The sequence below is a fragment of the Lagopus leucura genome, unplaced genomic scaffold (assembly GCF_019238085.1).
Source record: "Lagopus leucura isolate 7727_CA_CO unplaced genomic scaffold, USGS_WTPT01 Super-Scaffold_54, whole genome shotgun sequence".
In the NCBI taxonomy this organism is placed as follows: Eukaryota; Metazoa; Chordata; class Aves; order Galliformes; family Phasianidae; genus Lagopus; species Lagopus leucura.
In genome coordinates, this window is record NW_024962251.1 from 1,673,745 (window position 1) to 1,697,632 (window position 23,888).

The following is a 23,888-nucleotide window of genomic DNA, read 5'->3' on the forward strand; positions in this document are numbered from 1 at the left end:
AGCTGATTGCTTTTTAAGGATGCCTTTCTGAGAGTGCAAGAGCTCTCTGTTCCCAGTACAGGAAAACCAGTAGGGGAGACAGGAAACCACCATGGCTCCACAAGGACCTGCTGATCAAACTAAGGGAAAAGAAAGGCAAGTACAGGCAGTGGAAGCAAGGTCATGTCACCTGAGAAGAATACAAGGATGCTGTCTGGACTTGCTGAGGTGGATCAGAAAAGCCAGGACACAGATGGAGCTGAATTTCTTGTGGAATGTTAATAACAATAGGAAGGTATTCCATAGGTACATTAGTCTGAAGAGACAGGCCAAAGAGAGCATCCCTCCTCTGATGAATGAGAAAGGTTATAAAAGATATGGAGAAGGTTGAGGTACTTACTTAGTTCTCTACCTCAGTCTTCGCTGGCAGACGGATTCTCACATCCCTTAACCTCTTGGTGGGAAACTGGGGGAGAAAAATGCCCCCCACTGTAAGGGCAGAGCACATCTGAGGTTGGCTCATGAGACTGAATGTGTGCAAGTCTATGGAGCCAGACAACATGCATCCCAGGGTTCCAAGGGAGCTGGCTGAGATGGTTACTGAGCCAATCTCCATCATATTTGAAAAGTCATGACTGTCCCCAGGGACTGGAAAAATGGAAACATCATTCTCATTTATAAGAAAGGTAGGAAGGAGGATCTGTGGAACTACAGGGATGAGCAGGAGATCTGAGACAGCTAACACAACTTCGCCAAGAGAATATCGTGCTAGAACAATCTGGTGGCCTTCTGTGATGGAATGATGGCATTGGTGGACAAAGGGAAGGCAATAGATGTCATCTACCTGCATTTCCACAAGGCCTTTGACATGGTCCCCTACCACATCCTTATCTCTAAATTAGAGATACGTGTATTTGAAGGGTGGACTATTTAGAGAATAAGGAATTGGTTGGAAGTTCACAGCCAAAGGGTTGTGGTCATTGGCTCTATGTCCAGCTGGAGGTAGAGGACACCAAGTGGTGTCCTCAGCAGTCCATCTTTGAACCAGTACTCTTTAATATCCCTGACATAGATGAGAACCATGAAGATGATAAGAAGGTTGGAGACCTCATTATGTCCTTGCAACTCTTTACACAAGTATATAGTGACAGAACAAGAGGGAGTACTTTCAAACTAGAGGAAAGGAGATTTAGATTAGATGACAGTGAGAAGTTTTTGTCTGTGAGGGTGGTGAGGTGCTGGAACAGATGGCCCAGAGAGATTGTGGATGCTCCATCCCTACAGGTCTTTAAGGTCAGGTTGGGTGGGGCCCTGGGCAGCCTGATACAGCCTTGGTCTAGCATCTGTTAGCCTTACCTGTGGCATGAGGGAATGGAACTTGTTGATCCGTGAGGTCCCTTCCAACCTGGGTGATTCTACCATTGTATGATTCTGTGATTCTATGATTACAGGTCCTAACGCAAAAGGATTAAGTGTTCAGAAAAAAATATGCTCCAAAAAGTATATGCTCCAAAAAGTATTACTATTCCAAAAGTAATGCCTCCTTTTTTAATTAGGCTGACTGATGATGTCCTAGGCAGATGTTGGTGATATGGCAGTAGAGGCTGAACCTTCCAACCAATATTCTATTACATTTTCTTGCCATGAGACAGATGGCAACAGAGGGGCAATCTGGCAAAATGGTGTCTGACATGGAAGTGCATAAGAAGACAAGCTGTGTAACTGAATTCCTCTATCGGAAAAAGGATGGCCCTGATTGACATTCATCGATGCTTACTGAACATTTATGGAGACCAAATAGTGAATGTGAGCACAGTGACATGATGGGTGGTGCATTTCAAACAGTGGTGACAGCAACAGTGGTTACCTCCACTGGCACAGATTTTTGTGAGCTTTGCATGCAGGCTCTTGTTCAACACTGATGAAAATGAAGAGCTAATGGTGGTGACTGTGTTGAAAAATAGTGTTTTGTAGCTGAGAATTTGCTCTATTAAACAGTGTTACTGTGCTTTTTGTAACTGTTGTTGCTTCCATTGAAATAAATAGGAGACATTACTTTCAAAATTACTTAAATATAATAATAGCTTAATCTTGCATGCACTTTGTTATTGATAAATGAAAACTAGACCTTATAGGGAAATACACTGTTCAACGTACTTTGGCAAATGAACCTTCACTCCAGACATTAAGTTTTGTTGTATGGGTTGTAGAAGCATAGCTATGGTTTTGTTCTTTATAATCTAAGAGTATCTAACAGGCATCAGATTGTGTGTGCAATATTTCACTGCCTCTTGAACTGATGTATGCTGTGGTGTCATTCAGCAAATATTCTGTACTGTAGTTTTACTCAGCTATACTTTTAGGAATGAGAAGATGGAAATCCCAGGGCAAGTATAAGCTGATGGCATATTGTAAATAATGTAATACTTAGATAAGATAAACAAACATAATACTTGAGAACAGATAAAAGATGAACTGTCAAAGAAACTGGAATTTCATAACATGCTAATAATTCTAATAAGCTTCTTCATGTTAAGTAGACATGTTTGGATTGAAACAGATAAGATTTTTAATTTTTTTTCTTTGTTTAGAATGGTCAGCTGGAGTGCGTTCGGTGGATGGTGAGCGAAACAGAAGCTATTGCAGAACTAAGTTGCTCAAAAGATCACCCAAGCCTTATTCATTATGCTGGCTGCTATGGTCAGGTATGATTTTCACTTTTTCAAAAAGATTATTGAATTATTCACATAGGAATTTCAGTTTAAAGAATCTTTATTATTTTGTGGTTCTTAAAAACAGATGTTTGTAATTAGTTCTAATGTTGAAAGAACATTTCCCACTTTTAATTTTTTTTTTTTCATTATTATCCTTATTAAGTCCTTTTCTTTTTTTTTTTAGTAATGGTTTGGGGAGGTTACATGGATTATTATGCCAGTCTATCAGTCCCATAACAATCAGGCAAATATAGCATCATGATCCCTTGCTTTCCTAGGACATGTCAGAAAATCGTCAAACTTTTTGGATAGTTCTGATTCCTTTTACAGGAGAGATTAATCTCAAAAAAAAAAAAAAAAAGAAAGGAAGAAAGAAAATTGGCATATTGAGACAATCTAGGAATTCATTATACTGGCAGTAAAGCGAAGCATGGCAAAACTTGAACATCATCTGTACAACTTTGGTTTTATTGAGAATTATGTATAAAAATATGTTGCAAACCAATCCTGTTCCACACCTAGCTTACATATAAATCTGATCATGAGAAACCACAGAAGTACAGCATTTTGGTACTTGGCTAATGTCTGGGGAAACATATACCACTCGACTGCACCACGTTCTCCTCTTACAGTCTGTATTTCCTAAACAGGCATTACAATAACCGCTGTTCAAAAGATCTTCTCTAGAATATACTATACAAGGAATAGTAATTGGTTATTCTTCTCTAATGTTTTCGGAAGATGAGCCACTCATATCATCCATTTTCTTCAAAAGACATTAATGGGAAATGCAGAAAATATACTATTGTTGTGCTAATGCTTTTGTTGATCCAAAGAAACTTAGCTTTCTCTTTCCAGTACAAGCATGGTTGTTTCCTGCTGTGCCATAAAAATATTGTGGCGTGTTCCTGCTGTTAACTGATTTTTTCCAAGCATAGATTTGTAGACAGGGGTAGAAAAAGACGAGCATATCTGGAAGGCTGTGAATCTGGAAGTCCACTCTTCATCTTGCTGCATCCTGAGCCACCACAGACACCTTTGTTTTCATGCTGTGCTAAGTCCTCTGTATCTCTCTGCTCACCTGTTATGCAGATGTCACTAGTGCAAATTAGCAATCTGCTGGACATACTGATTAATTGTCCTGCTTTCTGTAACAAGTTGAGCTTATAAAACTTTCACTGAAGATAAGGAAGCTGGGAGCCCCATCAGAACTGGATCTGAGTAAAGGTTGTTTGTTACTAGAAAGAAAGTTTGGAAGAGAAAGCTTCATATGAATTTAGGCTTGTGTCTTCATTTCACTGATGTAATTTTTCCTCATCTCTAAATGTGTTTATACAAACTAAATCCAGTGAACTCTGTTGTTGTGTTTTTTTCAGTGAGCTGTGCTGTCTACTGTTAGGAATAGATTTGGCAGGCTTAATCCAGATATTCTTTTAGAGCAGAATGGAAGCTCCACCAGTTAAGAAATGCCAGCTATAGTTAACCATGCACGAAATGTAGAAAGGTGATATAAAAAGTGCTGCCAAATTTTTTTAGTTAGTTGAATGCCAAAGAAAGTTCACATGTAACGTCAGCTTTTTTTTTAAAATTTTTTTCTTTTAATAATCTATAAATGTCTTGCAAACATGAAGGAATATTGAGGCTGAAGAGAAGCCAGATTATCTTGCCCAACTGTGTTAAGAAGAAAGAAGTTTAGATATTCAAATGTGTAGTTGGCACTATCCTCGAAGTTTTAATTTATTTTACCATTAGTTACGTGAGAGATAATCCATGTAAACACTGGTCTTGGCAGAATTGCAGGAGTAATATTTTTACAAGGAAGACCTGTTATAGAATCTTTTTCTATGAGTCAGCCCATCCATTGTTTCCCCAGGCATTAGGAATGCACACCATATTTTTCTTGAACAACTATCATTTAGAATGGGCAGCAAAAGTGAGTTTATAGCAAAGCTCCTATGTTAAAGATCATCAAACCACAGCCATGGCCAGATTCCAAAAGCATTTCAGCAGTGCTGTATTTTGTCCAGTGTGAGAGGAACTACATATGTTCAACTAATGGAAGAAGAGCTTGTAACCAACCTGGAGTCTGGTCTGCAAACCTCCTGCCAAGGGTTTCTTTAAGTATGAGGTCTTGCAAGAAGCTACCATGGTTGACACAGCTTCCCATAACAGGTTGTTGGTGCATGACACATTACATAACATTTGATTCTGCCACAGGCATGTGTATTTAGTCCTGGCTTTGAAGAGCTATAGTTTCTTTCCAACATGGACTACATAGGGAAGAGACATAGTGTGGGGGAATGCCAAGTGTTTGTCACATTCAGGTGCAAGAGAATCAGGAAGGGCTTCAGGAAACCAGAGCTACAGTGTGACTGAAAGGTTTTTGTGTGCGTCTTGGCAGCGGTGTACTGCTGGAAATCACAATGTGCTGGGGAGAGTGTGTAGAACAGACACACAAATGCACATTTATGCACTTCAGGATGTTTCCCTTCAGCTTGGTGACCACCATATGGTCATATGTCTTTTCACACATCTCACAGTTTTCAATTCAAAAACCTAGTATTTACTGAGAATTTATTAATTAATCAAAACCAAGTAATGGGCAAAGATTAGCTGTAGAGTTAGTTAGTACACTTCACCATGCAAAGCCTTCCATTTGTAGTCCATTTAACAATTTGGACAGTTGTTCTTAACTGTTCTTCCTATTTCAAAAGCCTGCTGATGGAGCCAAAGTCTGCAGCTTGTCCCAAAACAGAAAATATGTTTTACGATATTTTCCTAGATTTTACTTTTATAGGGAAGTTTGAATTATTGTTAGGTCTGAAATATGCCAGCGTGATATTAACCATTGCTACAAAATAAGACTGTTGAGTCTTAAAATGATCAGATATGCTGAATAATTTGACACTGTTTATCAGGTCATGTTACACAACAAGTATGTGATTACTTTACCTTATCAAAATCTTACAGGTAAATGTTATTATTCTTCATTTTGTCTGAATAAATCGTATCAATGATGTTAAGCCTATTTCTCTCTATGTCTAAGTGCCCTCTTCTTCCAAATATATAAGCATTACTAAAGTGATAAATAATATATGATTTTTCATTCTTCAGTAAGTGAAGAAAAAAGTTGTTTTCCCTGTGTTTGTGCGTGATGTCAAAGATCTGTTACAATACAGTCATCTGGGGGAAACACAAACTATTTTAGCAGGCCTCTAATGTTGTTCTTGTGATCAGTTCTAAGTTCTCTAAGTAGAGATGATGTCACTTAGTTACCCATCCTAGTACTTGGTTTCTATGTTGATAAAATAAATTACTAAAAAGCATAACTTGCTCCGTGCTGATTGGGATTGTAAAATTACAGACCATGCTCAATATTTTGGTTATGGAATAAATGTATTCTGAAAAAATACATAATTTCTAGGCAGAGGAATTTTTCTAAAATATTATTCTTTTCATTATTAATATATAAGCACAATTCACATGAGTAGCATAATTCTCCTCTGCTGCTTGCCAACACCAGAGGCAACTCCAGAAATTGCTCAGAAGTATTTTTAAAGGGATATGTGATCTCAAGTTGTCTCTCTGTGTTGACTACCAATTATACATGCCAGCTATATCAGCTGGCATTCAGAAATATAAATACCTATTCTTTTACCCTGTAATAAGAAGAAATTGCTGTTAAAATGAAATACAGAGAAGTTAAGTTCTAGACACTATAGCCCTCTGAAGCAGAAAGCAGAGAGATTCAGGTGCTTGAACAGATGGAGTTGCTTCAAGGACACCTAAAAAGTCAGAGGTTCCATCTTTCCTCTAACAACTCAGTGCACTGACAGAAAGTTCAGGATGGCAGACTTCCTGATTTTAGTTCTATTGCTTCTCTTCTTGCACAGTAGTCAAGAGCTGTAGACAAGTAGACAAGTCTGCTCAGCTCATGATCTGTGCATACTCCTGTTTTAGTTTTCCAAAGATGCTTATGAAGTTCCACCAAGTGTCAGAAGAAGTTTTTCAGGTTGGAAAGCAAGATGTGCTATGTCAGGTGTCCTTTCCAGGGTGTAGGCGTGCATGCTTTTCCGTGTACAATCTGTGAAAATGTGTTACTTAATGCAGATTCTTCTTATAAAACAAATACAGTATTGTGGTGTATTGCTTTGGAAAAAATAAATAAATAAATAAATAAAAAGCACCTAGAGGCAGGCTTCTGATAGACCAAGTCCTGCAAAAGTAAGAGAGACTGAAATCAAGGTCTTGCAAAAGCAGTTATTGGTCAGTGCTATACCAGATGACAATACCAGCATTCCTCTAGTACCTGTCCATTCTTATTATTCCTTATCTTTTGTGGCATCTCTTTCACCCCTTCTCTTAGGAGAAAATCCTTCTATGGCTTCTTCAGTTTATGCAAGAACAAGGGATTTCCCTGGATGAAGTTGATCAGGATGGAAATACTGCTGTTCACATCGCTGCTCAACATGGCTATCTAGGATGTATACAGGTAGAGTATTATCTATATCAGAAATGTAGTTTAAGTCAAATGAATTTTGAATTATGAGCTATTGAACTATTAAAATGTTTACAGGAAACTTTACACGTAGAACTAGTTATTGATACCTTAAGATATACTGGAATAAACAAATAGAACTCAGACTAAAACACCATAAAGTTCTTTTTTAAAATTCTATTATGCTATTTTGAACCTAAAGTAAACATGCTGCCAGAAGATAGCATGATTATTTAGTTTAGGCACAAGCAGTTAATACATGTGTTGCTCTGCAAAAAAAAGGGCAGCCAATATGGATGTGATCTTCTTACTGATTTTGATGTTTTCCTTCTGTTTCTTTTTCCAATGAAAAGTTGCAGCTCTTCTTAGCAAAGTCTAAAAGTTGCAATTTGTTCTGTGTGGTAGGATTTCCACCTTGAGCAAACCATTCTTTCCAGAGTTGTAATCTTTTAGTGTAACGATACGAAACATAATAGTGTGATAGTGATTTCTTAAACAAATTGTATTTCCACAAAGAGCAATACAGCTTTGTTATACAGAGCTGCTTTAAAGGGAATTTGACCTGTTGAGAGAAGATTTGTATGGCTACAGTGCTTCTGAGAGCCAGATCTGAATAAATCAGTTTGGATAACTCTCTACAGTACCAGTGTTCAATGTAGACAAGCCAAAAACGCCGTATGGTTGAACTGAATGGCGCTTGGAAAAAAAAAACCAACTTCACTTTGCCTTGAATCAAGGACACAGATGTACCCTTTGTCCATCAGAGTCAACAGAACCATTAGTCACAGGAGCACATTCTAGTATTTGGTGGTGGGATCACTTTGAATGAAAGCTGTTTGGAGAAGAAATAGTAATAAAATTAATTCAGGCAACTAAAAAAATGATATTTGAGAAACAAATCAGCTACTGAACAGTGGCTTGAAGAGCAGATCATCATGTTACAATCTACATAGTGCTATTTGCAGATTTGTAACTCCTCCTGCTTGTTTATCTTTATTGGCAAGTTAATCTCAAGGTTTTTTTTATGTTCAGTACAGTTCAAGAGTGCTCATAAGTTTCTATTCCTCTCCTTGGTCAGCAGGTGAAAAGGTCTCTGTGCCTGCTGCTCTGAGTCAACAAGGTCACTCTAAACCCTAGCTGGTCTCATCTGCTCCTGAATAATTCAGTCAGCCTAGGTGGAGCTCAACCACCCACACCCCCTACAGCTAATGATGCTGTTTTGGGATATATTACGGTTTGGTTCAGCATTTTTTTCTAGAGTGCTGTAAGAAAAGCCTGACTAAAAACTGCTGCATACACCTAGCTCTCATTCTATACATGCAAAAATTGGAACACTGATTATCATAAACTAGAAGAAAGCATGAGGGTTTGTTTTTAGTTCTTGCAAGTCTTGAAGTCAGCTTGACAGAACTTTGTGTTTACAATGTTTTGGATTCAAATCCCAGAATTCAGAGATTGTGTTCACTATCTGGACAGTTTCCTAGCAACAAGCTGGAGTTTTACTTCTGTGTTTAACACAGGGATAAGCATCAGAATATGAGCTGTGGCCTAAAGACTAGAAGCTGACAATTACTTCAGTATTCTCTAAGGAGATAGTAGAGGGTAACCCAGCTGGAAAGCAGTGAGGTGTTTTCTGTGAAAACAACGTGAAAACAGTTCGGAAAACTCTTTGAACAGATTTCTTTCTTCATAATTCTAAATAGTTCTGAAACTTAATAATGTTGAGCCCATCAGAACCAAAGAGGTTTTTGGGAAGCCTCTACTCCACCTTTTCTATCCAAGCATTAATTCTCTAATAGCTTCTCTAAAGATATTTGAGACTGTTCCACTGAGTGTTTCAAACCCAGCTATTACAGCTCATCGCTGCCCTCTATAATCTCAGACACAAATGTTCTAGCATGTATGCCTCTCAGTTGCAGCTGCCCATGTCTCCTTTTCTAAGTCTACCATGTTCAAAATTAGCACAATGGTCAGCAAAGCACAGACATCTGAAAAAGTTTATTGCCATGTCTCATAAGTGAATTATTAGTTGCTTAAATGTAAGTATTCTGTTTTCATTTGCTGGTTTTCACATTTTTCATTCACAGTATGAATGCTAGAAACTATGTTATCTCACAGAAACAAATGAGCAGAAAACTAATAGAATTTCAAAAGCAGAATGAAAAATGCAGACTTTTTACAATGCCTTCTAACCACAGAACACTCTGCTGTGTTACCCTTGCTCCTGTGGATTTTAGTCATGTGTAAAGATTCGTGCTTATGGATGTCATTGTTTCCTTTCTTGACTTTACAGACATTAGTTGAATATGGAGCAAATGTCACCATGCAAAACCACATGGGAGAGAAACCCTCACAAAGTGCTGAGCGACATGGGCACACGATGTGTTCCCGCTACCTAGTGGTGGTGGAGACCTGTATGTCATTGGCCTCTCAGGTTGTCAAGCTAACAAAGCAACTAAAGGAGTAAGTGTTTAGTTCTTAGGGTTCTTAGGGGTTCATTCTTAATACCATTTTTTGTTTTCAGTTTGTTAGCAGTGTCCACTTTCTGCTTCTCATATGAGTCATATTCCTCCCTTATTTTGCCATGTTTTCTCACTCCTTCACCTTTAGTTTGTTAGCTGTTCTGTTTCTGGCATCTTTTTGTGAACTGAAATGAAGGGAATGGGAGTGAAAAGGGGAATATATACAATATAAATGTATACATAAGCAATGCAGTCCTTTTCCCCATTGAGTGCCTTGAGATGACATCATTGCTGATCACAGTTTTTGTTCATATGGCATGTTTCCTTTTATATACAGTTGGTGGCTCTTCACAGTTGTAATATTTGTTTTCAATATTAGGAGGAAACAGAAATAGCAGAGCTTTTCATCTACCACAGGCAGTAAAAATGCCTTTTGAAAACAATATATATAATGAAACCATATCATGTTATGCAAACAGTGTGAACGATTGTATTGAGTGTAAACTCCATGGTTTTATTTGTATGTGGTTGAAAACAGGTGGCCTCTGTGACAAGAGGTCAGGGGGTTTCAGCCATTTCCAACAAAAGATCAGCTGAAGGACACAGCTGAGTTTATCATCCAAGCTGCTGATGCCTCTAAGGGAACGTACTTGAAAAATGGCAGAATATGTCAAGGAGGAGGGAACAAAGAGAGATTGAGGTAACAAAAGCATCAAAGGAGTTGCAGGTGCTCTGTGGTAAGGAAAAAACACCTACAAAGGAACTGCTGCCCATGCAGGAGCAGGCACACCCCTTGAGGGCAGTGGAGCCCTCGCATAAGTCCATGCCATATCAGTTGGATCCTGAATAAACTGAAGTGTGCAAAGCACTAGAGTACAAGAAGAGTGAGAAGGAAGGAGAGAAGCTGCTGCACACTGTTCAGACCTATGTCATTCACTGCATTCCTGAAAAGAGTGAGTGTAATCTGCAGTGATAACATGGGGATAGGAGAGTTGCCTAGAGTGAAGCCTGACAGTGAGGCAGGAAAGGTGCTTGGAGCACAGATGAAAGTGGTAAAAGCCCGAACAAGGGGAAGTTAGGTGTTTTATATGTTTTCCTATTTTTGTTTCCCAATACATAATCCATAAAAATTCATGCTACTTGTCTATAAATTAAATTTATCAAATCTGTTTTGCTTCTGATGGTAGCTGATAAGTGACGTGCCTGTGGTTATCTCAACACACTTCAATTCTTCCTAATTTTTGCCCCTATCTCATGGAGGTGGCTGCGTGGGTGCTTGCCTGCCACCCAGAGCCAACTCACCACAGCAATTCAGTTTTTATTACCATAATAAAATGAAACTTAAAAATAAACAAATAGTGCCATTTTATTATAATCAGGTACCTGTTTTGTAATTTTTTTAGGAGAGAATGGGTAGTATTAGTTCTCTGTCCTTACAGGTCTGCATAAAAATCCAAGTATAGCATGAAGTGCATGCCTGGAGCAACTTCTCAAGGAGCCTCATCTCTAATAATGTAGGAGAGTTTATTGGCTGCAGCACCTCTAAAAATCCCAACAGCATCTGAACAAAGTCCAGTTTACAGCCTAAGTCATTTTAAACTGTTCTTATGTAGGGAAAGATCCTGCTTGGGCAGCTGAGCTAGTTTTGCTGTATTTACTCCACCTATTTCTACTGGTGTTCATGGACATTATTCTAGTTATATTCAAATCATGATGGATTACTTGACTGTTCAGGATAGTACTATCAACACACTAACCCTTATCTGCTTCCCTACTTTTTCTCAGCTACTGTAAACATGCGTTGATTGTACACACTGCTTAATTTTCTGGGCTCCTTATCAACAAGGCATAAGAAATTCTCTGAATACTGTATGCCCCCAACCACTAGAAGACTGAAATGACTGATACTGTGCAAGAAGAACAGAGTACAGAAACTGTCTTAAATCAACACCTTACAAGATCTTTCTTCAATGGTCTGAAACCAAAGAAGAGATTAATATATTTCATTCTCTTCTTATGAGCTCTTCCAGACAACACGAAACAGTTCTATTCAGAAATCACCGTAATCCATCACACTCTCTGGAGTCATTCCTGAAGAGAAGTCACAAAAGCAAAACAATAAAATCACAGTCTGCCAAAGTCTTCACGTCTTACGGATCTTTGATCCAAAGCAGTTCATTTTAAAGATGAAAAACTGCAACAACAACAACTTTTGAGTTCAATCTAGGTCCCCTTTCAGCAAAGATTTTATGAAAGAAGGAAACTATTTCTAACTAGAAAATTTCGATTAAATCTTCGTAGGAGGATTGAGACTGTTCCAAGAAAATGAAGAAACAAAAAAAATCTTTCTGTAGTTAAAAAAGGAAAGTGGCCCACAGAAATAAATAAATAAATAAATAAATAAATAAATACATCTGCTACTAACTTCAAAATAAATCTTTGGTTTTCATCTCTTGCTAATTACAGAACTTTGGTCAAACCAATACAATTTTCTGAACAATCTTCTGAGAGAACCCAGTATAGTCACAAAAATTTTTCACAGATCCTATACAAAGTACTGGTTGTCGTTCTGCTTTCACACAACTCTGTAGGCCTTACCAAGTCACTGTCTCACATTTTACAATTTGCCATGTAGAAAGGGTCTGAAGCTCTGACTGATGACAAGTTGAATGTGATCCAGCAGCATGCCCTGGGGTGCATCAGGTACAGCACTGCAAGCAGGCAAGGGAAGGGATGGTTCCACTCTGCTCCACCTGGCGTGGCCTCACTTTGAGTACTGCGTTGAGTACAGACATGGGCATGGAAGGACGTGAAAATATTAGAAAACATCCAAAAGAGAGCTACAGAAACGATGAAGGGTCTAGAGGACAAAACATATAAGGTTCCTTGGTTTGTTTGACCCATAGGAGATTGAGAGGTGGCTTCATCACAGCCTACATCGTCCTAAATAGGGAAGCAGAGGGGCAGAGGCATGGAACAGGCTCCTCAGAGGTGTTGTCACAGCCACAAGCTGCCAGGGCTCAAATAGTGTCTGGATAATAGTGTCAGACACAGGATTTGGATTTTGGGTGGTCCTGTGTAGAGCCAGGAGCTGGACTCAATGATCTTTGTAGATTCTTCCAACTCAGAATATTCTGATTCCATGATTCTATTTTCTAGCTATTATTAAGGCAACATACTATGAATGATGATACTTCATTAGATAATGCTTCACTACATTCCCTATTCAGTAACTAAACACTCTGATTTCATTTAGAATTATCTTCAGAATTCAGAATTATCAAAGGAGAGGTATCAAGTTCCTCACATAGCACCTAGTGGGATCATTGTCTAAAATACAACCCTACGAATTTGGTATTGAATACCTTAAAGACTTTCTTACTTGTAATTCTGTAGTGGTCTTGTATCCTGAATCAGACTCATTTTAACACTTAATAATATTGTTGTTCCAAGGAGTTCAGATCTCTCATTTTCAGTGTTATCATAGGTATGTATGTTACATTTCTCTGGAGAAATGTCTGGCAGGATGTGTGTGTTTCTGTGTACTGTGGGGTGTCCATTAACAAGTTGAACTGTGAAAATGAAGGAGATGTTGATTCTCTTAGCACAATAAAATGTTTAACTGCAAAGAGGATGTTAACACTGTAGAAGAGGTGTCATACATTTCCATTAAAGCTAAACGTTTGAGATTTAGATATTTAGAAATAGAAGCTGAAGAACACATAAAAAGAAAGTCAGACAGATAAACCGTATCACAGTCTAATCTCAAGGAAAATTTCCTTGGCTCTCAAATGAGAGTGTCTGGGGAGTTGCAGTGTAAGCCAATGTTGACAGATGGTAGGAGTGATTTTAAAACAGTGTAAGGAAGTGTGTAGGCAAGAGAAAGGAAGACAGAAAACTAAAGAAAGTAAATATGTACATAAAACATGATCATGTTGTAAAAAGTGATGGCAAGGCAGCATGTCAAGATCCCACCTTTATTTCTCTAGTACTTCTCAGATCCACACTTTACTTGTAACTGATACATTAGAAGTAAAACAGTTTGGTCAGCCTTGTAAGTACAGCCATTTGGATTCTTTCTGGCTTTGACACTGCCAGTTATATTAAGTTATTAAGACTGCATTTGGAACATAGTTAGATCTTCTGCTGATGGTATGAGAACTGAGAAAGAATCCAAATCAGTCTTGGAGAACAATACTGGATATGTAAGTCTAATGTGAACAAAAGTACTAAAAACATATTAGTTCTGCAGCAACAAACGTAGAACATGAGTGAAACAGACGAGGTCATATTTGCCTGCTGGGTTCTTATTTTTCCTGATCAGGTAATTAAACCAAACGTACAAATTGCATCCCAAGTGAAAGACAGTTTATATGCACAAATGAAAAGCTGAAATGAAAATTACTGTTTTCTGGTAGTTTCCCAATAATTCTATCTATCTCTGTGGTATTTGGGGGCACTGAAACTTACATTACCAAACAAGACTGAATGTTGTGTTGTGGTCAACAAGCTAAAGGGATGTTTTGATATTAAAATAAAGGATCAAAACTGGGAAGGGGTGGGGATGATGAGAACTTTTGTGATAAATGGATCTATTCCTTCATTTTCATAGCACTACTTGAAGATTTGCAGATTATTTTACTAGATTGAGACCTATAGAAATAAGTATTGTTCTTACATAGAATTTGATGTAGTTATTGTTCTTAATAAGTAATGTTCTCACAGTTCTGTGGTAAACTGAATTTCTGATATGGATGTCACTTTCATATTATTACCAAACTACATTTACCACTGTAGTTTCTATAACATTGGCCTCTAAGATTACTTGCAAATCAGTGCCACACTGAAAGCAGTAGACCGCAGGATGTGTAATACTACTTATAATGCGGATGCAGAGCACAGGCAGGACCTTCAGTAAGGTTGGGCAGTAAGCAGATGTGTCTTTTCCTACTCTTCTGGAATAGTAAGCTCTGTTGTGTATCTGAGGAAGGTTTTACCAGCCCTTTCCAGTAGGCTAAGACTCTCAGTACATTTGCAGGGAGAAAAGGACAGAGTGGTTGTTTGAACCACTGTTTAGCTGAGTAAAAGCTATCCACCGAATACAGGAAGTAATTTCTTAATCTGTCCCATTGTTCTTCCTTTTCACAATCAAGAGCCATGTGGCCCTGCTGTTGCTCTGAAATATGTTCATTTCTGGAATTTTATTTTTCTGTAAGTCACTTAGTTCCCATGAGCTATTTATGATCCCACATTTGTCCTTGTACAAAGTTTAATAAGTAATCTCTCACAAACAAGTGCATCTTTGTGTTGGTATTGTACAGTGATCACAAAATGCCCTTAGGATTTTGGAAGTACAGAATCTCTGCTCATGCTGTTATTTATAAACTCATGTCTTTATCCATTAATCTTACCTGTAGGTGAAGAAGGCTTATCTTTGGAATGCAGTGTTGAACAATTTATCCTGTAGATTACTAACACTGACAGTTATAAAACTCAAGATCACACTGTCTTGCAGGCAGACAGTAGAACGTGTGACGTTGCAGAACCAACTCCAACAACTTTTAGAGGCCCAGCGATCAGAGGGCAAGTCTCTGCCCACATCCACAAGGTAACGCGACTGTAATTTCACTGTAGCATGGATTTGCACAGTTATCATGATAAGTTGTGATCTGTCTAAATAGATGAGTTCTGTCGAAGTGAATGTGCTTCTTTTATCCTGTGGGCTTGAAGCTGAGAATTTGAAAGTGTGTAATGTTATATAAATATTGGACATATTGATTACGGAATTAATAGTTTCAGTTTTTCCCCAGAGTTAAAATCAGATTTACAGTGGAATAGATTGTATCTTGTGTTAGATTAATAGCAGAGAATCCTAGAAGCCCCTACAAATGTAATACGAAAGTGTGACCTTGTGCTGGTTCACCATACCTACCAGCTGTTACTCGTAAAGACAGTTACCATCAAAACATGCTGTCAGAGTAATAAGATCCTTAAGCTCATTAAATCTTTTGCCTGCAGTAGCTCTTATAAAAGGCCAAAACTCTAGAAATTTTACATATTATTTATTCTCTGTCCACACAAGTCCCAGAAGTTGACACAGCCTTAAAGAGGAAGAAAGAGACCCTTCCAGCAGACACACAGCTTAGGGCCTCCTGATCTGTCTCTTAACTTCTGCCACAGATTTCCAATGTGGTGCATGGAAATCAAGTAAGCACACAGCCTCCCTCTCAAGATGACACTGAAAGGAATAAAATAATTCAGGTGCAAATAGGGCTCAGTTTACCATTACCTTCTAATTCAGTTTCCTCTGCAGAAGGTGCACACAGTGTTTTCCCTTGTTTCATGGAGTCTCAAGGGAGTTAAATATATGTTAAAAGTAGAAATCCAGCTTAATTAAAACTTCTTCCACTGACATTGGTGGCCTGAACTCTGGGATGTCATGTATGAACCTGCAGTAGTGGTGACTGTTTCCTGTTCGATCTTGCAGAATTTTATGCATTGCTTTGAACAAGTACATCATATCCCTGAAGTTCATCCATCAGTATTTCAGACAAGTGCAAGTAGTTACAAAATAGGTAATAAAGACATTGGGATAGGCGGTGCACTTCTTTAAAGGAACTTTGGCTACAGAAGGGATTAAAAATCCAAATTCCTGCTGAAGCAGAAAACCACACTGGAAAGAGTCTTTTTGTCCTTTTTGTTAGTACTCATGGTCTTTGTACTTCATGTCTGCCAGCTCAGCAGGGACAAAGGGACCAAACGCTGTCTTCCAGCTCTTTTGGTTTCTGTGATTTTTGCTGGCTGTACTTTCCATGTGGCCTTTCATCTGAGTACTTGTGAGCACCAGGACAGTTTCAGTATCAGATAAGAATAGGTGAGAGCAGATCTCTCATCATTCATTTTTTCTGTGAGAGAGTAGGTTTCAACATGGCTGTAGTTAAGTAAGTGAGTTTGAAAATGGCAACCTATTATTTTGAATTTGTTTTCATGGATGGTTGCTACTTCTTCTTCTAATTAGAACTGACTTTGGGATATTGTCATCTTATAGACATCATAGGCAGATGTGAATCTATGAGAATCTAACAAACCTGTTGTCATTATCTATTTTATATACATGTAAATTCTATTTTGGTTTGCCCATTTTCCCACAAGGATAACTCAAAATGGACTGAAGGTGGATACTATATTCATGCGAATTTTGTACACAGTTTATGGACTTGGCAGGGAAGAAAAACAGAGAAGAGACAAAAAAAAAAAGGAAAAAGAGATTTATTGATTCACTGCTTCACATCAACCTTAATTTTTCCACTTTACCCTTGTTTAAAGAAAAATTGGCTTAAAATAAGAATGTGGAGCATCAAAATCTGGTATATATCATGGGAAAAGAAATGGCCTGTGTAATTTCTATTTCTATTTCCATTTCCACTTCCTTACTATATATCATTTGCAGTGCTAAAATTAATTTATTGATCTAATAATACTGAAATAAATTAATGTCACTATTCACCTGCTTTTCAGTATTTCATGTCTGAAAAGGTTTGAGCGTAAACATACATGAATTTTTATGAAGTCTTATTTGGCTGCTGTCAGATGAAGCTTATATTTATGAAATCATTGCTCTACATAGAGCTGATACTTAGCGGTATTTAAAATCTTTATCTTATCTTTTAATCTTTATCTTCTGTAATGTAGGGTGACTTGAATAGTAGGCATTTGCCCTTTTGGCTTTTTTTTCACCTTCTAATCTATGTCAGTTCCCACAGAAAGGCAACAGTAGTTTTGCAAAAGTTTCTCTGATAAACAAGTCTTTGGCATTGACATTATTCTTTTTCTTTTAAGGTTTTTCCTTTGTAAAAGAAAGTGGAGAGACTTAAGTTCTAATTAGAAATGGAAGCAGGGTGACATCCTTTTCTCTGTAATCTTCATTCTAGCATCATAGTAATGAATTCCACGTGAGTAGTGAGAAAGAGGACAAGTAACAATAAGCTGAGACAGACTTGTAAACGGGAAATGACAGTTTTGCATTTTATATGTGCATTAATTTGGCCGTGGTATTTCCTCCTCTTTTTTTCTTTAAGCTCACCATCATCCCCTGCCTCTGGCAAACCCCAGTGGAAACCATCTGAAGCAGATGAATTGTCTCCACCGAAAAGTAAATTGAACGCCCAAGATGGGATTCAGATTCTTGGCAGCTTGGGAACTTCTAGTCGCACTCGAGCCAAGATGAAAGATGAGGACTCAGATAAAATCTTGCGCCAGTTGTTGGGAAAGGAAATCTCTGAAAATGTCTGTATGCAGGAAAAACTGACCTTGGAATTTCAGGATGCTCATGCATCCTCCAAGAACGTGAAGAAGATTTTGCCAGAGAAAAGGGAGCTGAAGTTAGCCAGACTGAGGCAGCTTATGCAGAGGTCTCTCAGTGAGTCTGACACAGACTCAGCTAATTCTGAGGATCATAAGAACACTCCTGTGAAAAGAACTGACAAACTAAGGCCTCAACCCATAGTGGAAAGTGTTGAGAGTGCAGAGAGTTTGCACCTGATGATTAAGAAGCATACTTCAGCAGCAGGGCGCCGCTTCCCTTTTAGTACCAGAGCTTCTAAGTCAGTGGATGGCCACAGCCCTTCCCCTACTTCAGAGAGCAGCGATCCAGATAACGAGGCTCAGTATCAATCTGGTACTGTACCTCAGGGCCAGTTTTGTGGAGACAGCTCTCCTTCCAGCACAGACGGTGCTGCTGCTCAAAAGGTTGCCACAAGCCCTAAGAGTGCACTTAAGTCTCCATCTTCAAAACGCAGAACCTCGCAAAATTTGAAACTCAGAGTGACTTTCGAGGAGCCTGTGGTGCAGGTGGAGCTAGCTGAGGCAGAGCTAAATGAGGAAAAGGATAAAGAACGGGGCAAAGCACTTTCACGGGCTCCACCCACCACTGGGGAACCATCGGGGGACCAGCTGAAAAGGCCTTTTGGAACCTTTAGATCCATAATGGAGACACTGAGTGGTAACCAAAATAATAACAACAACTGTCAAACGGCAAACCTGATCAAAACCTCATCGACGCTGCCTTTTTCGTCGTTAGGAAGAAAGACAGCAGACAGCAAGGGGAACCCAGCAGCTCTGACAAAAGGAAGAAACAAGCCAGTGAGTGCACTGAAAGGAGCCTTTTTTTCCTTCTTTTTAAGTAATGAATGTTTGACAGCTTCTTCTTCCTACCTTCCTACAGCAAAAGGATATACACAAGTAATTTACTGTATTTGAGAAGTAGAAAACCAATCCACTGTTTTAATTTTAGAAGGCTTTTTTGAGGAGTAGCAGGCTTTGGTACACTACCAAAGTACATAGTCCATACTTTCAGTGCACATGGTGCACATATTCTGTACTGAAAGCTCTCCATGCAGACATGATTCATCTGGAAATGATATTAGATGTTGCTCTGAGTGAGAGGTCATAAAAACAGAATGCCATGTTCAAATGCATGGGATTTTCTGCACAGTAAATACCTGAAGGACTAGACCAACCATGCTCTATGCACATAATGAAGCCAACAGGATGAAAATTAGTGGCAGAATGTAAAAACAGCGGAAGAGGTTCTCCCTGCTTCTATGCAAGCTACAGCCATCCCCTAAGTATCTAAGCTGTCAATACCCAACCTCCTTTGCAGCCTCCTCCACAGAGCACATGATCTTCCCTTAGCAGAGCATATGGTTGGTCTGTAGCAAAATGGACTGGTTCCCCTCTCTGCAGTGGGCAGTGTGCTTTTGGGGATCACAGCAGAATGAGGGATGTCTCCAGTTATAAGTCTAGCTCTTCTGCTCAAAATCAGGGAGAAAATAACTTGAATAAATGTATCTTCCGAGAGTTGGAGGTGGGAAAGACTGTGAGCACAGTGTGTCTGTGGAGCAGAGAGAAGTTCAGGTATCTGGAAATCTAATAAGGAAATGAGTGAAAGGCAATGGTAGATAATTTAATCCTCTCTGAAAGGCTGTGTGGAAGGGGGGTGGATGGAAAGACATGAAGCAAAAGAATAAGTTCAAGATGAAAAAAAAATAAAGAATGTAAGGCAGACTAGATGTAGGAAGAGGGATAGTGAATTATATACTGCAAAAAGTATGATGAGGTAATGGGAGAAAAACACAGGAAAATCTTAGGCACAGAGCAGACAACATGAATGTGGAAAAGATACATCTGAAACAGAGAACTGGGAAATAGTAACAAATCCATATTAATGGGTGCTACTAAAAGCACATGGTATCAGAATGTGAAATGAACTGAAAATTTCCGAGGAGGTCTAATAGGCTAAATTGAAGTGGAAGTGTATTTATTAAAGTTCAGTTGGAGTCGTGGTATGAACTGCTAATTTGCATATCACTCAACTGAATTGCCATAGAAGTCTTTTCTTAACCCAGTGGCAATTTATTTTTCAAAAGGATGGTTCCAATTTTGTGGTGATAAAGAATCTCCCTTCAAAGGCATTCTGATGGAGTGCAGTCTCATGAGTGTTTTTCATAGATCCCAAACAAGTTTAAAGAGTTGAGTAAGATCATTCTAACAACATTGTCACTTGCACTGTGAAATGCACATCACTTGTGAAAATTCTGCTTGTTTTTGTTGTTGTTATGAACATCAGAATTATAGGAGGAATATATTTTCATACCTACCTAAAAGACCACAGCATATACCTCCAAGAAAAAAAAGATTCAGCCTGATTTACTGACTTAAAAAGAAATCTGTTAAAATGCTGCCATGGCCATTTGACTGCATGTTTTGATAGATTTCCTAGTTATGCATGTGGGAAGCTCAATGCATGCTTCTGACTGATCTGATATTGTACTTCCTTAGGGGCCTTGCTTCAGCCACACCAATCTTTCCTCTAGCACACTGAATGAAGAACATCTGTGTAACTATGCTTGGTATGTGCATGGAGATATTTATCATCTCTGTTGCTTTGTCTTCTCAAATTGCATGTGTTTTCTAACTTCATAACTGAAATAACAGAATTGATTGATGCACAAGAAGGGAAATAAATAGATGAGTAGAACATCTCAATTCCTAGAGAAGCAGAAATTTATGAAGGATTTTTGCTGATGTCACCATTGAGCTGGAGATTTCAGTTCCAAGCAGGCGTAAAAAATAGTCACGCTCATAAATCCACTAGAGAGTATAGCTTACTTTGGCTGAGTATTCAGCCTCTGTTGAATGAAGTGAAGTACCAGATGACATTGGAAACTAAATTTCCTCTCATAAGGTGAACAGAAACACCACAGTTCTTCTCTAAATTGAGAATATAGAGAACATGAGGCAGGATGCTGTACGTTAAGTCCAGTGCTCTCCTGCTTTTATAGATTTTTCTTACTCTCTCTCAGACTTTGAAGTTAAATCTGCTTTTGAAAAGTTTGATGACTTTGACTGCATTTAAACTCTTAAATGTATTCCATGAGGGCTAATCAGGCAGATGGAGACCAGTCCCTCAAAGTACATAAAGACATGTTGGAGAAAACATTTGACAAAATATACGTTTGTTTTACAAGCAAATTACTTTTAAAAATTAGCTCTCATCATTTATCAACTGTTCTAAATTAGTGGGATGATCATGGTTTTTTGTTAAGCTGAGACGTAAATCCTTTCATTAGATCTGGAAATGACTGTATTTCTCTTCAAAATTATCCATTTGAAGAAACTTCTGAGAAAATTATAAGCTAATCATGCTGCAGTTCAGAAGCTTAAATTCCTCACAAGTTACTTTTTTTCTAAAAATCTAATAAATTTTTTTGTTTACTTTTTTTTTCCTACTGTCAGGAGCTTCCCATGTTTAAAAACTTAATTTCCATAAAGCGAAGGAAGGGAAGTTCTGAAATCAGCAGCAAGATTTATGTGAATCCAGAAGCAGAACTGTAAAGTTTCCTAGAACTTTAATTGTGCTGTGAAAACAAGGGAAATTCCAGCATAAAAGGCTGCCTGCAGAGCAGCAGTTTGAGGGAGCATCAGTGAACAGCCTCCAGTACCCACAGTGTGTCCAGGCTCATACATAGCCATAATCTTGTTCTTTTGTTGGAGCCATCCCATAGATTTCGTCAGTTGCTGTAATTTGCTGTTGCTTTATGTAAACTCTTATGTGAGCAGGGTGGCAATTCACCCAAGGCAATAAGAGAGAGTACAAATTGGCTGCAGCTGGGCCCCTACAACATGCCATCCATGAGGCACTGTGATCCACCGTGCCCTGGAGCTGCTCTACTTCTCCATGCTCCCATGGCAATGGAGCGTATGGAAAATCAGAGTAGAAAACAAGGAGTGTGCAATTAGAACTCAGCTTCAAGGTGCAGTTATTGTACCCAGAGACTAGGACAGAAGTGGGCAGATTGTGTGCCAGATTAAGTGGCATAAGATTTCTAAAGTTCATGTAAAAACCTTTTGCTCTTCCCATAAATCAGAATGCAGGCATGCAGCCTCTCAGAATTTCCAAGCCAGCCTTTGTGGTATTCTTCATTAGGCTGCTGCATGCTGCCCTCTACCCAGTGAAACTTAAGTACTGGAAAATCATCACCCTCAGGTGCAGTGCCAGTCCTGCGTGTGTTGGGAAGTCTGTATAATTACCATCTTAGAAAAGTTTTTAAAAAACAGCCATTCTGGAAAATAGTGCAGTTTTTGGTGTTTAAAACCTGTGCAGATAGTTATATTCAGAGGCTTTATTACTGGACACATTCCTGAAGTTGTTTTAACTCTAGATCTCTTGTATTTGGGATTTTATTAGCGTATTCTGAAATCTGAAATTGTTCTGCAAAATCTACCTAGAATCAAATGATGTTCTTGTCCATCTATTATCAGGTTCTTTTTCTTCAGCTTCTGTTATTTCATTTGTTTTATTGTTTTAGGATGTACTCAGGTACATCCAGGCCACGTAGTTTATTTTATTCAAGTTGGTTACAATGAATAGTAGAGAATAATATCAAAGTTTCTAGAGTCCTTTTGAAAATTGAGACACCCTATTTTTCTTAAGGTTCTAGAGTAAATTTGAGATGTGTGAAACATCTTATGACATATTTTCTCCTTTCAGAAGGAATGGTTGGTTGCTTATATATTACGATGCCAAGCAAATGCTTGTACTTTTTTCCATTTCTCATGTATGCCAATAAACTGGCTTTTTTTCCCACCCTTTAACTAATGGAAGATCTGCATCATATCAGTAACTCATCATATCAATACAAAGCCTCTTATTAGCCGCAGCTATCAGTAGCTAAAATTCCTTCATACATCAGGATCAATTAGCTGAATCTACTGTTAGGTTTCTATCAGACAGTATGCTGGGCATGCCTCTAAAGTAGCAAGTGGATCTAACCTTCAAAATTTCTCACTGCCACGTCTAGTGCTGGGAAAATTCCATCTTCATCCCAAATGTGAGTTCTAGGAAAAAGATGCTTATCTCTACATTTAATAAACTAGTTATGATTCAAACTAGTGCAGTGTAAAATCAGTGTAAAAATAATTTAAGTCTTGACCCACAGAATTTATGGATGTTCTTTTCTGAGTCGCAAGTTTCTAAGTTTAAGACAAATATTTTGTACACAACCTTGCCATTTGGTCCAGGTTTTTTACCATCAGGATTTATCCTTTGCAACCACTATCCAGCTTGTCATGGTTGCATTGTAGGAGCTTTACTGCAGTAGTTTCTGAAAAGAAGACATAACTTCATTGAAAGTTGCTGTGGGCTGGACAGTCGGTCCAAAATCCTTCATCTGAAGGGTTAATTGAAGAGAAGGAGAGTAGGCTGGGGTCTCGGGAGAAGGCATGTGAAAGGAACTGAAGAAACAGCGTTTAGTTCTCCTACCTTAACTAGAATAATGTACACAATTGTCATGTACACAATTGATAGATTATAAAATTAATTGTTTTAATTAAAGTTTACGTATGGTGGAAATAAAAATATACTGTAGATAAATAATTGTTTTCTGTGTATGTAATAAAATTCATAATTGTTTCAACTAATATGTAATTATATTGTTAAATGTGATGTAGTCCCAGCATTAAGAGGCATGTTTTCCCTACTTCTTGAAGCAGACACATAAAGAAAGTCCAGCAAGCTACCTTCTGTAGATGAGTTCCTTCCATGTAGTGTAAGGAACAAACACAACACAGGTTCTGTTTGTTGTAGTGGATCCTTTTGTCTCTGTGTTGCTATTTCCTGAAAAATATAAGAGGTTTTAGGCTTTCTGTCCATTATTTCCAGAACATTTGGCAGCA

The 23,888-nt window shown here is 38.3% G+C and overlaps 1 protein-coding gene across 4 annotated transcripts in view; it reads left to right on the forward strand.

Annotated features, from left to right (window-relative positions):
* LOC122181581 (synuclein alpha interacting protein) overlaps positions 1-23,888 on the forward strand; it is an 81,557-nt gene that overhangs the window by 56,837 nt on the left and 832 nt on the right. For 3 of the 4 annotated variants that reach the window (XM_042874143.1, XM_042874163.1, XM_042874149.1), the window contains exons 6-11: positions 2,571-2,684; positions 7,060-7,185; positions 9,485-9,654; positions 15,169-15,261; positions 17,732-18,794; positions 20,493-20,563. In XM_042874143.1, coding sequence (XP_042730077.1) covers positions 2,571-2,684; positions 7,060-7,185; positions 9,485-9,654; positions 15,169-15,261; positions 17,732-18,794; positions 20,493-20,563 — 1,637 coding nt within the window. The remainder of the gene's footprint in view (positions 1-2,570; positions 2,685-7,059; positions 7,186-9,484; positions 9,655-15,168; positions 15,262-17,731; positions 18,795-20,492; positions 20,564-23,888) is intronic. The other variant, XM_042874157.1, reaches the window with a different exon arrangement.